Consider the following 15,437-nt stretch of genomic DNA (forward strand, 5'->3'; position numbering starts at 1 on the left):
TTCCATTCCACACTGGATTTCATTGCAAACTTTTAGCAGGGTAGTTACGGTGGAGTGTTTGGGACGAAACCCAGACTGGAATTGGCTAGGGAAATTTGTCTTGGTGTAGAAATCGCTTAATTGGGAGTGGGCACATTTTTCCATAACTTTGGATAGAATTGGGAGAAGTGAGATTGGCCTGTAGTTTGAGACAGTGTTTTTGTCCCCACTTTTGAAGATTGTGACAACTCTGGCAGTTTTCCAGGTCTTAGGGATATGGCCTGCAGACAGGATAGAGTTGACTATGGAAGCAATTGGTTTGGCAATGGCTGGGGCACCAAGTCGTAGGAACCTAGATTGTAGTAAGTCGGGTCCACATTGGCTGCTTAGTTTTAGTTTGAGGAGCGCTTGTGTAATCTCCTCTTCAGATACTGGGCTAAATTGAAAATTGTGGGCAGTGTTGGGAGGGGGTGGGACTGTAGGGATACTCCCAGGATGAGATTCATGTTTGGGGTTTGTGCTGCGTTTCGCTAATAAGTTAGTGGCACACCCCACAAAGTAATCATTGAATGCATTTGCAAGGTCAGTGGGGTTTGTCAGAGTAATATCCCCCTTAGTGATGGATGGGGGAGGGGGGGTGGAAAGGGAAAAAAAATCCACACATTTTTATTTAATTGGAAAGTTAATGTTCTAGATTAACTAAAGCTCCAACTGTAGGTTTTAGGCCAAGAGTTTGGGCAACGCTATAGAAATCTTACACAGCAATTTGTTTCTGTATATCCTGCCCTCCATACCCTAAGATGCAGGAAACTGCAATGTTTTTCATTCAAGCTGGTTATAGGCCTACAGTATGTTAACTACAACCATTAAACAATACGTTCTCAAATCACACTTTAAAAAGTCACTATAGTGACGGACGAAAAGGAGTACCCCTTCCACATCAGCAGGCGACATTCCTCACACCAACCATTTCAATTTTCCCCGACCAAAGCGAACATCTGGCCTACCTTGAAAATATCAAGGGGGGGGGGGGGGGTTGTTATGTAGTCCAAATGGCAGTATAGAAGTTAATGTCAATAAGTCATCTTTTAGCTCCCAAACAGCAATACTTATCTGCTGCATTGTCAAAAGAGCATGCCATGGTAATGCAGGGGCAAGAAAGTTTGTAAACCCAATGATAATTACAGAAATTCCATAGTGTTTTTCCATCATAACCTTCTTAAATCATACCTAATCTTTTCTTAAATAGTCAATAGGATTTGTATTAACCAATACCATGTCTTTTGAAACAATGTCTAATTCATACGTCAATTAGTAATTACGATTCAGGGTACGTGCAAGAGTGAAACCTTGGTTTTATCAGCTAAATTAATCCGACCACAAAAAGCATATTGAGTGAAACGTGGCGTCATAGCTGTATGTTTACAGTGACCAGAAAGGTTTCAAAGTCTTTATCCGTAAAAAAAACAAACAAAAAAAATAAACAAGTTTGTATGAAATGTGTGCTCTGTATCAACAATGAATTTCAAAAAGCCACAAAAAAAAAAAGTTAATGGTTTTATTGCACTGTGATATGCTAAATATCAAAATGCAATGTTCAAGCAATGCATAGATTACAAAGTTTCTTTGTAGGAAGTAAGAAGTTAAACATTGCACATTAATGTCATTACATTTAGCTCTGTCATTTTGCAGCTTTTTCATATTGGAGGTCATGTTAAATAAAGACAGAAGAAATAAATACAAAACATCCTTTATTTATCATATTAAAATAATTGGAAACAAATGATAGGACATACAGTAAAAGTGTGTTTTGCTTTCTGTAGTAACAAACTGCATACATAGCTTATAGCCTAGCAAACAAAATAAATAAAAATACATAACTCCAAAAACCCCTATTTATATAAATAAATATTTATATATATATAGTGTTTCATTAAACGGAACACATCTTGGGTGAAAAATGAACCTTACAGTGTGGGTGAACAGAATACAATCTAATATCTGCATTTCAGATTTTCAACCGGCATTTCAAGAAAGCCTAGCGCAGAACATGACAGGGTGTCAAAGCAAATAGTCTTAAAATTAAACCTCTTGCCAACTAGATAGGCCAGCAACATCGTAGTACTAAGCGGTTATATCAGGGGTGAGCAAATTCAGTACTCAAGGGCCACCAACAGGCCAGGATATCCCTGCTTCAGCACAGGTGGCCCAATCAAAGACTGACTGTGCTGAAGCTGGGACTGAGTGAGCAACCTGTGCTGAAGCTGGGATATCCTGAAAACCGGTTAGTGGCCCTTGAGGACTGGAGTTGGCCAGCCCTGTTCTAAGAATAATGTGGGAAAGGATCCCAGGCTTATGGTTCTGCATTTCATTTGGAACCTAACTACAGATAGAGACTGTCTACTAACCTCAGACAATGTGTTCCTTTACTGCTCTAAATCAGGATATGACTGCACGTTACCACACCCATAGGGAGCATTTAAGCAAAGCAAACATATTTGGAGACCAGTATACAAAGAAAAAATAAATAAAAATAAATATGGGGCAAAATTGCACCTTGATGGGACTTAACATGTTTCTCTGAAGGCTAAATAACACTTAACCCCTTGAGTGCCAGCAAAATATCACTGCTGTGCCCACTGGGTTATTACAGGAAGCCCATCGTCTAAAACAATTGCTAAAAATCGGATGGAGAAAAAAAAAAAAAAAAAAAAGCTGGTCATTTAATCCTGAAAAAATAAACAAAAAGAAGAATATTCTGTATTGAGACGCGTTCCCTACGTAGGACCACCCTGACCTAACCGAAGTGTTATGCGTTTAATAGCTTAATCCCAATAGGACTTCAATGGTGGAAGTTTGTCCTAAAACGGCCTGGACAGCCACGTTGGCATACGCCCTTTACTGGTGTTCTCATGGAAAGGTAAAGGGCCGTCCAACACGAGGCCGCAACGGAGGACATTGAGACTTCCTGTTGGTCCCCCGGGTACTGCGAGGTAAGTGGCCATTTTGATTTCCCTTGAGCTTTAACGTCGGTAAGTATTGTGGGAACAAGGGAATCCCCAAAGCAAAAAACCACCACCTAGTTTGAACAAATGAGTTAACACTGCCACTGGTTTATCTGCTCCTTTACAGACTGATCAACAACTGGTGACAGATGTTTGTTCTTTTGTTAATGGCATTCACAACCCTGCAAATGAAAGATTAAAGCCGAAATCCCCTTCTGTAGCCTTTACTCCCCCCCTCTTTTTAGCAGGGTGGGAAGTGGGGTCCCCCAGATCAGAATCGTGTTCTATTCACCTCCAGGAACCCCCAGTTCCTGAGTTCGCACTAGTAACCTCAGCAGTGAGCACTTCCTGGTTTTGCAGGCAGTTGGGTAACATGGTTGTTTAATAAGCCACAACTAATGTCATTGCGGCTTCCTACAGGCCAATAGTGCTTCCCCTGGAGGGTGTTCTAAACCTGGTAACTTTACCGATAACCATTATCTAAGTGAGAGAATGAGGGCAAGTGCATTATGGGGTTTGTTCTGCCTAAGTAACATCTTTGCTTGGCTAGAACGTGCCAAATGAGCACTGGATGTTTTAGCCTTTCTGCAGGACAATATACCGCAGCCTTAATAAGGCAGATCTTCAGGGAGATTGCTTGAACAGCCAAAAACTAAACTAGTTTGAGTTATTTTTGCTGTACATTTTTACATTCAACATATAATAGTGCAAAGTGTATAATAATAATAATAAATAATAATAAATAAATACAAAAAAAGCACCAAACACCTATTATATGGCGTTTTCCCCCTAGCCAACAGAAAATGTATTGAAAACCTATAAAAAAAAAAATAAACTAAGTCAGGGGCAGGAATAAACGGTTATTGTTAGTGGAGACAAATGCCGTCAGAATTAAAAACAAAACTCATTGGGCTCACTTAAAAAGTGCTCTGAACAAGATTGTCAGCAGCTCACAAACACATCACAGCTTTTTATGCAACGTCGCTACCTTGCAGGAGAAATTCCCCCATGCCTGAACAGTGCAACTGCTTTCACTTTACAAAAGGAAAGCTTTTAGGAGGTGTATTTCCTTTGTCCAATTCACCCATGGAAAAATAAAGTAATTTCCCAATTTACAGACCTTTTAATTGTACAATGTGCTAAAATGAAAGACATGTTTCAGAGGATGGTTCTTCACTCTTCAAGCTCCAGTAAAAACAAACCCCCACCCCCCAAAATGCCACATTCCTTAGGCAATCGGTTAAAGTAGAAGATTGGAACAAATCGGAATCCAAATATTCCAGTAGCAGAAGTTCACATTCAGGGAAAACCAAAAAACGCCACCTGATTTTACTTTGGCTTTAATTACATGACGGAACAACTGGGATCCACGGACTAAAAAAAAAACAAGGAAAAGGAGGGGGGGGGAATCAAAACATTTAATGTAAGATATGCTTTTATAACTGAGACCAAACTACGAGTCTAGACTACTTGTATATTACGAAGTGTTTAGCATTTGTGCAAATTAGTCCAATTAAGTCGGATGTACATAGAGGATTTAACGTTTGCAGCAACAAAATGGTGAGTCAACTTATAAAAAAACAAAAATGCTACAGTATACACAGTCTTAGGCCGCACTTATAGTGCCGGCGACGCAACCAATTACGTCACCGTCGCCAATAGCGAAAGTTATAATTTAATTTGCAGCGAGTCGCTGGCGACAAGGGCAGTTATTGGTTCAGAGACAGTCACGTGGCGACGATCTCTTAAAATAAAAAAAATCTAATTTACCCGGCTTCCAAATTTAGTCGCGATGTCGCTCCATCGCGCTTACTATAAGCGCTTGCGACGGAGTCAATTGATTTGTTTTGGAGCTACGTTGCGTCGCCGTCGCAAGCCACTATAAACGCAGCCTTAGTTAGATCAAAACCCAAATCCACTACAGGGTGTGCATGTATATATTTTTTTGTGTCATTTGGAGTGCTGCTGAGTTTGTGACCTTATGTATACAAGAGACAAAAAGGCCCCAGTGCTAAAACCAACTTGACAAAATACATCATGTACTAAATGATTTGTTACGTTGGATATAACATTTGGGCCTTTTTGTCCCTTGTCAACTTTTTTTTAAAAAGCCATAAGTAAAAAGTTTGAGAAGTTTAGCAAAAGGCCCATGACGTTATCTTGCACTCAGCTGCACAATGAAACACCCCAAAAACACTTGTGTACTAATGGCCGCTGACACGTATAGAAGTGTTTTGCTGCACAGCACTGTTTTTTTACTTCTAGAATGTAAGATAATCAAGCACAAATTCAAGCAGTACATTTATTCAACAAAATATATAGAAGTGTATTCTGCTCATGTACGGGTGGGGCATAAACTTTACATGGACACAAACATGGTGTGCTATATTTTCTACCATTGTGCAGCAGCCACTGAAGATGCATTAAAAGCTAAAATTTAGGATATGGAAACAATATATTGATTCTATACACGTTCATTTTCCTCTGCCTGCATGAGAACGTCATACAGGTGATATGGAACTGGTGGAGTTAGCAGGAGTTGCTTGGTGCACACATTGTATGCCATCATTTTGGGTATCAATTAAGCTGCAGGAGTGATCTAGCCTGCCAAAAAATGTCAGGCTTAGACTAGGGTGTTCCACTCCAATCCTCCAGATCCCCTTCTCTTCTTCCTCTCCAACCCCCCTTCCCTCCCAAGGTCAGGTTTTAAGGATATCCCTGCTTCAGCACAGGTGGCTCAGTCTTCGTGTGCTGAAGTTGGGCTATCCTTAAAACCCAACCTGTTGGGGCATCTGGAGGACTGCAGCACCCTCTGGGCTAAGAGATTCTGGCCAGATGCATTAAATCAGTAGTTCAAAGTTTTTTATGGGCCGACATGAGCGTTCCTTGCAGAAGTCCTTCAAGTGTATGGTCTGTACGTACATACGTAAATATATACATACACCCACTACCATTAGGACATGGACAATTGCAATGATGAAGTGAGAAAGTTAGACTCCCCCTTCCCCATGCATGTTAGGTACCCTGGGAAGGCAGCAGGCACAGAACATTGCATGTATCTCACCTACTGACACTTCCTGGCGTACGATGCTAGGAGATCATCATGAAACTGAACAACATTTTTTTTTTCTTCTTTTGGTCTAATTTACCAAAGAAAATGGCAAAAATAACGTTAAAGAAGTTACATGGACAAGTCTTCTGGTCCATATACGCCAGTTGCATAGGGGGGATTGGTGCCATCCATGGCTTTACCTGGGAGTGGAATGGACCCTCTGTTACAGCCTCCTCAAATAAGTCCTCTTCGGATTCATCCTCACCTCTCCTTATTCTATAGATGGCTCGATCAGCAGATTCCTAAACACATTCACATATACACATTTGCTGTAAAAGGAGTTGTTACAATTTTACATTATATACACGTGAAATTTATGGACAAATCACTCGAATAAGTTTGAAATCTGCTATGCACGTCTGGTCGTTTTCTCCTGCTTCACTGAATGTGCTGGAAAGATCATGCTCGAGCACTTTTACAAAGAGGGAGGGCAGGGCTCACAAAGGGGTGTGCCAGGGTTTGTGACAGATGTCAACTGATTGAGACAATGTCACTTGATAAAGACCATCACGGTCGAAACGTTGTGTTGGCTCAATAAATGAGTTTGGATATTCTAAATCCGTTGTGCCCTATGTTTCTTTTATTATCTATTCAGGACTGATCACAGGCTTTCGTACAAACATTGGAGCACCGGTAACTATCAATTTTTCCCTTTATTTTAAGGTGTGCAGCATCTTCCTTACTTGTCAGGGTTTGTGACAGGACATGAAGGGGCTGTACCTTAGCAAATTGTTGCTACAGGAACAAACATGCTTGTTAAAATAGATTACAAGAAAATTGGTCTTTCAAAGTTGTTTTTTTTTTTTTTTTAAACAGAAAATGCTAAAAGTATTTTTTCCTAATACAGAACTGATTTATTAAAAAAAAAACAAAAAAAAAACACACATGCAGGATATTGCTTGAACTGCAGGTGTGCTTGCAAGAGTGCGGTGTGCAGTACAGGCAGTCCTCGGTTATCCGACGCAATGCGTTACTCAAAATGGCGTCGGATAGCGAAGTGTCGTAAAGCGAAACCCGTTTTCCCATAGGAACACTGTTTAAATTAAACGTTCCGTTCCTGAAGGCATTTTTAATGCTAAAATACACAAAATATTTTACTCAAACAATAAGATTATGCTGCACACACATACATTATGATGTAAAGATTCTATTTATTGAATCCAGAACTGTTAGACATAAATATACCACAAAACCTTCACACAGACTGATCTGGATGATTTCTCTGACATAATGTTGCAAATTTGCAAAGCGTCGTAAGAGCGTCGGATAAGCCATTCCGGCGTCGTAAAACCGGCCATAGGGATGCATTGGACAGCGTCAGATAAGCCATTCGTCGTAAAACGAGGACTAACTGTACAGCAAACACAAGACTCCTCTACACAAAATATACCACTTATATAGCTGAATGTGAGCATGTTTCTCTGTATATACACATGATAATGATATAGATACACACTTTATAATGCTCCTACAACCCTATCTTGCAAATCCAGGAAAACCAACATTTTAAATATCCAAACTGATGTCCCCGAAAATTTGGCAACAATTTTTTCTAGTCCCCATTTTATTCTCCATCCTGGACGTCTAAATTGCTTCGCCGCTTACAATAATTTTTTTTTTTTTTTAAAGCACGACCAGGTATTTATTCACTGTTCATTTCTACAAACGACAGACCTTTTATTTCAAATTCCTATTGCCAGCGCGCAGGCAGTGCCAGTAAAACAACTTATTTCTGTTTTTTATATACATTTCCATCCTCTTAAAATAATATACTTAGTAGCAGGCCAACTACAAATATGGAATTGTGCGTCTGTACAACAGAGGTAATAGACAGAAAAGTGCTCCTATGTAATTGTCTATAATTATCCTAACTTTCTGCCTACGGAGCAGTTTTAAACATTTAAGGTTAAGTGAAACACTTGATTGATCTCCCAATACAATGTCAGAATCCTAATTGAACACAAACTATTAATTTCCCAAGAAACAAAATCCAAAAGGTTTGCTACAAGCATTATGACACAGGTCAGTGTTTCCCAAACTCGGGGCCACACCTGGTTTCTGAGACAACGACCCCTAACTTTTCACTTGAATGCAAAAAAAAGTGCATTGTTATTCCCCAAAGCTGGTGTTGCTGTGGGTCACGGGGAGAGGTTTGGGAAAACACTGACCGTTTGAAACAAGCCAGTGACCACTCTGTTCAAGTTAGAGACCGTCTATAGGAAACATTGAGGATTTTAACAAATAAGAACCATTCAACAATCAATTCATTACTCACTTCCCCATCGACGTCAAGAAGTGTAACTTTCATATCGTCTCCCGTTCCCCAGGACTGCTGGGCTTTCCAGACCAAGTCCGAGGGAAGTGTGTGCACAGCGCCAGCACCTGCAGCCCAGATCTAAAACAAATACAGTATTATTACTACTATTACTCCCTACAATGTGTCTTTGTGATCCTGTAGGAACTACCTGCATGAAACATTGAGGTGTTTAACGTGGTAGCGTCTAAATCTCATCTGGTTGCTCTCGCTGTGTACAACATTTAAATCTGGTCAGCAAAATATTTAGTTACATAAAGGAACCGATTAGAATTAATGTATATAAAAATCCACTTTCAGATGCATGTCACAATTAAAACGTATTTTATTACTGTAAATAAATGATAACATTCATACAGGCATACCCCGGTTTAAAGACACTCACTTTAAGTACACTCGCGATTAAGGAAATATCGCCCAATAGGCAAACGGCAGCTCGCGCATGCGCCTGTCAGCACGTCCTGAACAGGAATATTTGCTCCCTACCTGTTTCGAAGCTGTGCGCAAGCGGGGAGACTATAGAGCCTGTTACATTTACATCAGTTATGCACGTATAGGACGATTGCAGTACAGTACATGCATCGATAAGTGGGAAAAAGGTAGTGCTTCACTTTAAGTACATTTTCGCTTTACATACATGCTCCGGTCCCATTGCATACTTTAATGCGGGGTATGCCTGTATAGTGCTTTCCCCCGAATGGCTCACAGCGCTTCACAATAGATACAGTATAGCACGCGGTACACAGCACATAGGAATTTTTACATAAAGTGACTTGCCCAAGGTCACAAGAAGCGGACACTGGGAATTTAACTCTGTCATTGTTTACAGTCAGTCTCTTTACTCACATTTTTATGTTTTAACAATGAACCTTCAAATTGTATATGAAAGTTCATCTTTATTCACGGAGCCACTCCTCATTATCAATTTAAAACGTATATCACTTATTTGTATTGGCAATTAAAAAGTGAGGATTTTAGCAGTGGAAATAGCCAGCCCTATACCTATATACTTAATACTTTTAACCAATAACAGGTAGGTGATAATTAGTCTTCAAGGTAAGATGATTTGAATTGGTGAAAAGATTGAGCAACTTAGGTGTTCATATAAATAGATAAATATGCTCATAAATGGCTGCAGTGATACATTATATTAAACAGACCTCCTAAAGCAGGGGTGGGCAACTTCAGTGCCCAAGGGCCACCAACAGCAGGTTTTCAGGATATCCCTGCTTCAGCACAGGGGGCTCAAATCAGTGGCTCAATCTTCGACTGAGCCACTGATTGATCCCCCTGTGCTGAAACAGGGATATCCTGAAAACCTGACCTGTTGATGGCTCTTGGGGACTGAAGTTGCCCACCCCTGTCCTAAAGTAACGCCTGTCTGGGTAGTCTAATATGACCACATTTAGCCACTTAAGGTAAGTTAGTTGTAAAATATCACAGCTAGGATACAGCGTTTAGCAATACCTCATGTTGCACACTGGTCATAAACAGACATGGAGGGCTATTATTATTTGGACCCAATAGCAGTCCTGCCATGAACAGCTAAACTGTATCCCAGCTGTGATATGTTACAATATTATTAAATCAGTTCTAGAACTATACACAATGAAATGGAGTACACAACTTTGGTTACACACCTTCACGAGGTTGTGACTTTACTTACGGTAACATGTTGACTGCTTTTCAGAACAAAGCGACTGGGGAATTTATACACTGTTTCGGGCAAACTTGCATGACGTCTTCTAAGCCCCCATCCATGCAGCTGTTGATCCTGTTTAGAAAGGGTTAAATAGAAATGATCAAACTGAATGACGTGTATACTTTGTGAGCTGTAATAATATTATTATTTAAGTCACTGACAAAGTCAAGTGATTAGTATGACCTAGATGAGGCCTTGGAGCAAACTCCCCCCCAAAGGGCGGGGAGGGGGGGGCGAAGGGCGGGGAGGGGGGGGCGAAGGGCGGGGAGGGGGGGGCGAAGGGCGGGGAGGGGGGGGCAAAGGGCGGGAGGGGGGGGCGAAGGGCGGGGAGGGGGGGGCAAAGGGCGGGGAGGGGGGGGCAAAGGGCGGGGAGGGGGGGGCAAAGGGCGGGGAGGGGGGGGCAAAGGGCGGGGAGGGGGGGGCAAAGGGCGGGGAGGGGGGGCAAAGGGCGGGGAGGGGGGGGCAAAGGGCGGGGAGGGGGGGGCAAAGGGCGGGGAGGGGGGGCAAAGGGCGGGGAGGGGGGGGCAAAGGGCGGGGAGGGGGGGGCAAAGGGCGGGGAGGGGGGGGCAAAGGGCGGGGAGGGGGGGCAAAGGCGGGGAGGGGGGGCAAGGGCGGGGAGGGGGGGCAAAGGGTGGGGAGGGGGGGCAAAGGGCGGGGAGGGGGGGCAAAGGGCGGGGGGCAAAGGGCGGGGAGGGGGGCAAAGGGCGGGGAGGGGGGCAAAGGGCGGGGAGGGGGGCAAAGGGCGGGGAGGGGGGCAAAGGGCGGGGAGGGGGGCAAAGGGCGGGGAGGGGGGCAAAGGGCGGGGAGGGGGGCAAAGGGCGGGGAGGGGGGCAAAGGGCGGGGAGGGGGGCAAAGGGCGGGGAGGGGGGCAAAGGGCGGGGAGGGGGGCAAAGGGCGGGGAGGGGGGCAAAGGGCGGGGAGGGGGGCAAAGGGCGGGGAGGGGGGCAAAGGGCGGGGAGGGGGGCAAAGGGCGGGGAGGGGGGCAAAGGGCGGGGAGGGGGGCAAAGGGCGGGGAGGGGGGCAAAGGGCGGGGAGGGGGGCAAAGGGCGGGGAGGGGGGCAAAGGGCGGGGAGGGGGCAAAGGGCGGGGAGGGGGGACAAAGGGCGGGGAGGGGGGCAAAGGGCGGGGAGGGGGGACAAAGGGCGGGATGGGGGGGCAAAGGGCGGGGAGGGGGGACAAAGGGCGGGGAGGGGGGACAAAGGGCGGGGAGGGGGGACAAAGGGCGGGGAGGGGGGACAAAGGGCGGGGAGGGGGACAAAGGGCGGGGAGGGGGGACAAAGGGCGGGGAGGGGGGACAAAGGGCGGGGAGGGGGGACAAAGGGCGGGGAGGGGGCAGGGGGCGGGGAGGGGGGCAGGGGGCGGGGCAGGGGGGGCGAAGGGCAGGGGGCGCGAAGGGCAGGGGTAGGCCCGAGGAGGCTGCTTGGCCCCCAGCGGCCGGGGAGGTAAGGGAGCGCCGGGGAGGTAAGGGAGCGTTGGCGGCTGGGGTAGGAGGGCCGTGCCGCGCTTCCCCTCCGTCCGGGAGCTGGTGCAGGGCGGCGCACGTGATGGGGGGGGGGGCAGAGGGAGTGTGGGTGTGTGTGTGTGTGTGTGTGTGTGTGTGTGTGTGTGTGTGTGTGTGTGACCTTTGGCCCGTCACTCCGCCTCAGGCCAATGAGAGGTGTGCGGTGGCGGGCGGGCCAAGGGAGCCATCTCATTGGCCTGAGGCGGAGTGACGGGCCAAAGGTCCAATGTGATTACCCCTTGGGACAGGACAGACAGGAATACAACGGTTTGAGAAATATATAGATAGATTGGCTACTTTCACTGCATGATAGTTTATGGCTTATATCTTTGTGGGAAAACCATGCAGCCATTGTTCCAAATAAAAAGAAATAAAATAAAGTGGGACTGAAGCATTCGTAACTTAAACAGCAGAAACATGTATACCAGTTCTGTTGGAGGGACAAACGATGCCAAATAACCACATAGTGTAGCGTGACATACATAATTCCCTTGAAAGTGTAAGGTGTGTGGAGAGCACATCCCTCATCATTTACAATATTTTATTTATTGCCGTCAATTTATATAGAATATGCCAAAATATATACATTTTCCACAAATAGTTATGAAGTATACCCTTGCATGTCATCAATCAAGATGCATATATACCGGGGTGGGCAACTCCAGTCCTCAATGGCAACCAGCAGGTCAGGTTTTCAGAATATCCTTGCTTCAGCACAGGTGGCTGTGTCAATGAGTCAGCTGTGCTGAAGCAGGGATTGCTGAAAACCTGACCTGTTGGTGGCCCTTGAGGACTGGAGTTGCCCACCCCTGGTGAACACACAGTGTTGGCCATATGTACCTCCTGTGAATTGTTCAGCAGCCTGACAAATTTCCCTTGTGGGTCTATTTCATCCACTGCCACTCGCCCTGTAGAGCTGGCCTGCTGTACGATCTTGTATCCCCTTCTGCCTTCAGCTGTCTCAGACCCTTCTAGCTTTCTCTTCCCACGCAGAATGCGGCCCGTCGGACTTGTAGATGTTCGAGAAACTGGACTTCGCTTGGAAGAGCCTGGTGATAGCCTCAGCCTAGATCCCGGATGGGCATTTGAGACATACATTCTCATTACAAGCCATTAGATACGTAGCACACTGTGGAGGGTGCGAAAGGTCCAACTACTATTGAAAAAGTTAAAGTAATAAATACAGATGCAGCAGATGTTATTGCAGCCGCTGGTCCGGACCCTTGTGTGCGTCCAATTAGTTTTCAATGGCGTTTGCTCCCGATAGCGCATTGTGCATCCCGCTACAACACGCTAGCGGAAGCAATAACAGCCGCTACAGCTGTACCTGCAAACATACAACTACCATCTCCAAAGTCTATAGTTTAGCTCGCCAACTCTGAAGAAATGCATGTCAGTGATCTACAAATGTAGCAAGACGTACGCTGTACGGGACCGCAAATTGGAACGGCTAATGCAGGCCTCACACCCGGGAGGGCCGTACACTTCCCAGAAGGGTTAACATTGCAGACGTCCCCGCAGCTGAATGGAACTCCTCCCGCGTTAATCCTACCGGCCAGCCACTAGTCCCAGCGCTGCGCGGTGAGAAGCGGTCTGTCTTGCCGCGCAGCGCTCGCTTTGTTACTTTTTACAGAGGTTTGAAACGGGGGGGGGGGGGGCGGTTCTGGAGCTGAACCCATTAATTTCAGCTACAGGGAGCCCCTGCTTCAAGGTTCAGAAGTCTTGCAAGTTTAAATCTCCCATGTCACGGCCCACGTGAGCAGGACACAAACAGCACAGAGATACCGGCACCCCCAACCGAGGTCTGAACCGCGGAGAAGCAGGGGATCCCCGGACCTGAAATGAATGGGGTTCAGCTTCAGAAATCCCCTGCATCAAACCCATGTAAATAAAAAGCAGGAGTGCGCGCTGATCTGAAATGTGAGTAGTGTTTCTCTCCCCAGCTCATGGCCCATCAAGTGAAGGATTGGCACTGCGGGGTCCCATTCAAAAGCATGGACCCCTGTAGGGTTGATCCTTTGTGGCCACAAGACTCTGTGTCCTTGTGGTCACGATCAGCATTCTTCCTCATGCTCATGGAGAGCTCAAGGTCTTGCTACATCTGTATGTGAAAGCTTCATGCATCACGGGCGAACGTACAAGGTGGACAAAATATTATGACACCAATCCCGAGATGTCCCCATTACAGAACTAAAGCGCCGAGATCTGCCCGGTCATTGGATTGAATGTGTGTAATGAGATCAGGTGTACGTACCTCTGCTCCTCGCCTTCCAGCATCTTTCTGTATGCGTTTATTTCCATATCTAAAGCAAGTTTAACATCCAGTAGGTGCTCGTAATCTTCCAACTGAGCCTGAAGCCTGTGCCTCATTTCCGACACATGTCGGTCCTTCTCGCTCATCTGTCTCCTGTGCAGGTCATGTGCTCGGTCAGACATCTCCTGTAACTCTCGTGCTTTGTTCTCCAACTCAGAGTTCTACCATTGAAACAAAATGGGTTTTCATGAACGGAAGATGCTCTTGGCTTCCAGCCAGCCATTCTAGATTGCCCCATTACCAGAATCATGCTTGCATTGGTTAACGGGAGTGTACCTGTTTGTGACATTGGCTCAGTTGCGAGGTTAAGGTATCTACCCTTAGTTGCGTTTCCTTGATCTCTTCCCGGGTTGCGCTGACATAATCGCTGTTCTTTGCTGCGGAAAGCTCTGCGTTCTCCAACTGTGGGACATTGGTCGAAAACAGTTGGAAAACAGTGTCAATATAGTGATGTGGGAAGGACTCGACTTGTGTTGTGAAACAGAACAAGATCAAAGATTGTTTAGACAATCTATTTTCCATGTGTTCAAAAAACAAGAAGTTTTTACATATACATACATACATAGTTATTGAAGTCAGGTCAATGAGAATAAGTAATCTAATGAAGGTGCCATTAAGTGAACCGTTGGTTTAATCTCAATATGTAATTAATACACATTTGCCTGCATATTGCGGGATCTGGATTATTTTCGCTCCTCAAGACGTACCAACTGGTAACCCTGTTTTGTGATGCGCTGTGGGGTTTGAGTGCGCCTTGCTGATTTTTTACATGCCTAAGTCAGTCACTGAAAATGCCGGGCAAACCCACTATGTAATACCTACACGCTGATCGGGTCTTATAAAGTAAGAATGGTCACTTATTCTGTACCTGATCCAGCTTTTGCTCCTTCCTCGCTTCTATCTGTTCCTTGATTTCACACTCTAACAAACTGTCTAGCACTTCCATTTCTTCACTTTGCTGGCCTATCACACCTCTGCTCATCAGAGAAACATTTCTATAATGTATCTGTAGATGCAAACATGATGATGGTGTCATATCCAATAAAGCACAGACATTTGTTTAACGAATTGAAAATGATGGCACAAAACTAAGCATACTGTAACAATGAGCATACTGTACAACATGTCAATACATTATCGGATGAGCCTCACCAATAAGTGTCAAATGTGGGGTTCAAACAGCTGTCCCTGGCCCGCCAGTGGTCACAACAACAAGAATGATTTATTACAGGGGGCAAACTCCTGTCCTCAAAGGCCATCAACAGGACAGCTATTGGGGATATCCCTGCTTCAGAACAGGCGGCTCAATCAGAGGCTTAGTTGTTAACCGAGTCACCTGTGCTGAAGCAGGGATATTCCCACTACCTGACCGTGGCCTTTGAGGACTGGAGTTGCCGACCCATGGGCAAGATTAGGGGTGCGCAAACTGGGGGGGCACAGCGGTTACTGAAACCTGCGCTCCTCCCAAAGGCATTTAAATTATTTAAATTAAATGCCGGGGGAGGCGAGG

The 15,437-nt window shown here is 45.3% G+C and overlaps 1 protein-coding gene across 1 annotated transcript; it reads right to left on the reverse strand.

The window, feature by feature from the left end:
- Positions 1 to 1,713: 1,713 nt before the first annotated feature.
- On the reverse strand, positions 1,714 to 14,951 carry LOC142477121 (lamin-B3-like). Its single transcript, XM_075582178.1, has 8 exons — positions 14,796 to 14,951; positions 14,204 to 14,329; positions 13,868 to 14,088; positions 12,454 to 12,679; positions 10,077 to 10,184; positions 8,372 to 8,491; positions 6,237 to 6,338; positions 1,714 to 4,358 (listed from the first exon to the last, which is right to left on the reverse strand). Exons 1-8 carry the CDS (start codon positions 14,907 to 14,909, stop codon positions 4,329 to 4,331), a joined length of 1,047 nt encoding a protein of 348 aa, XP_075438293.1. The 5' UTR covers positions 14,910 to 14,951; the 3' UTR covers positions 1,714 to 4,328.
- Positions 14,952 to 15,437: the final 486 nt, after the last annotated feature.

This window comes from Ascaphus truei, unplaced genomic scaffold, assembly GCF_040206685.1.
Source record: "Ascaphus truei isolate aAscTru1 unplaced genomic scaffold, aAscTru1.hap1 HAP1_SCAFFOLD_1964, whole genome shotgun sequence".
Lineage (NCBI taxonomy): Eukaryota > Metazoa > Chordata > Amphibia > Anura > Ascaphidae > Ascaphus > Ascaphus truei.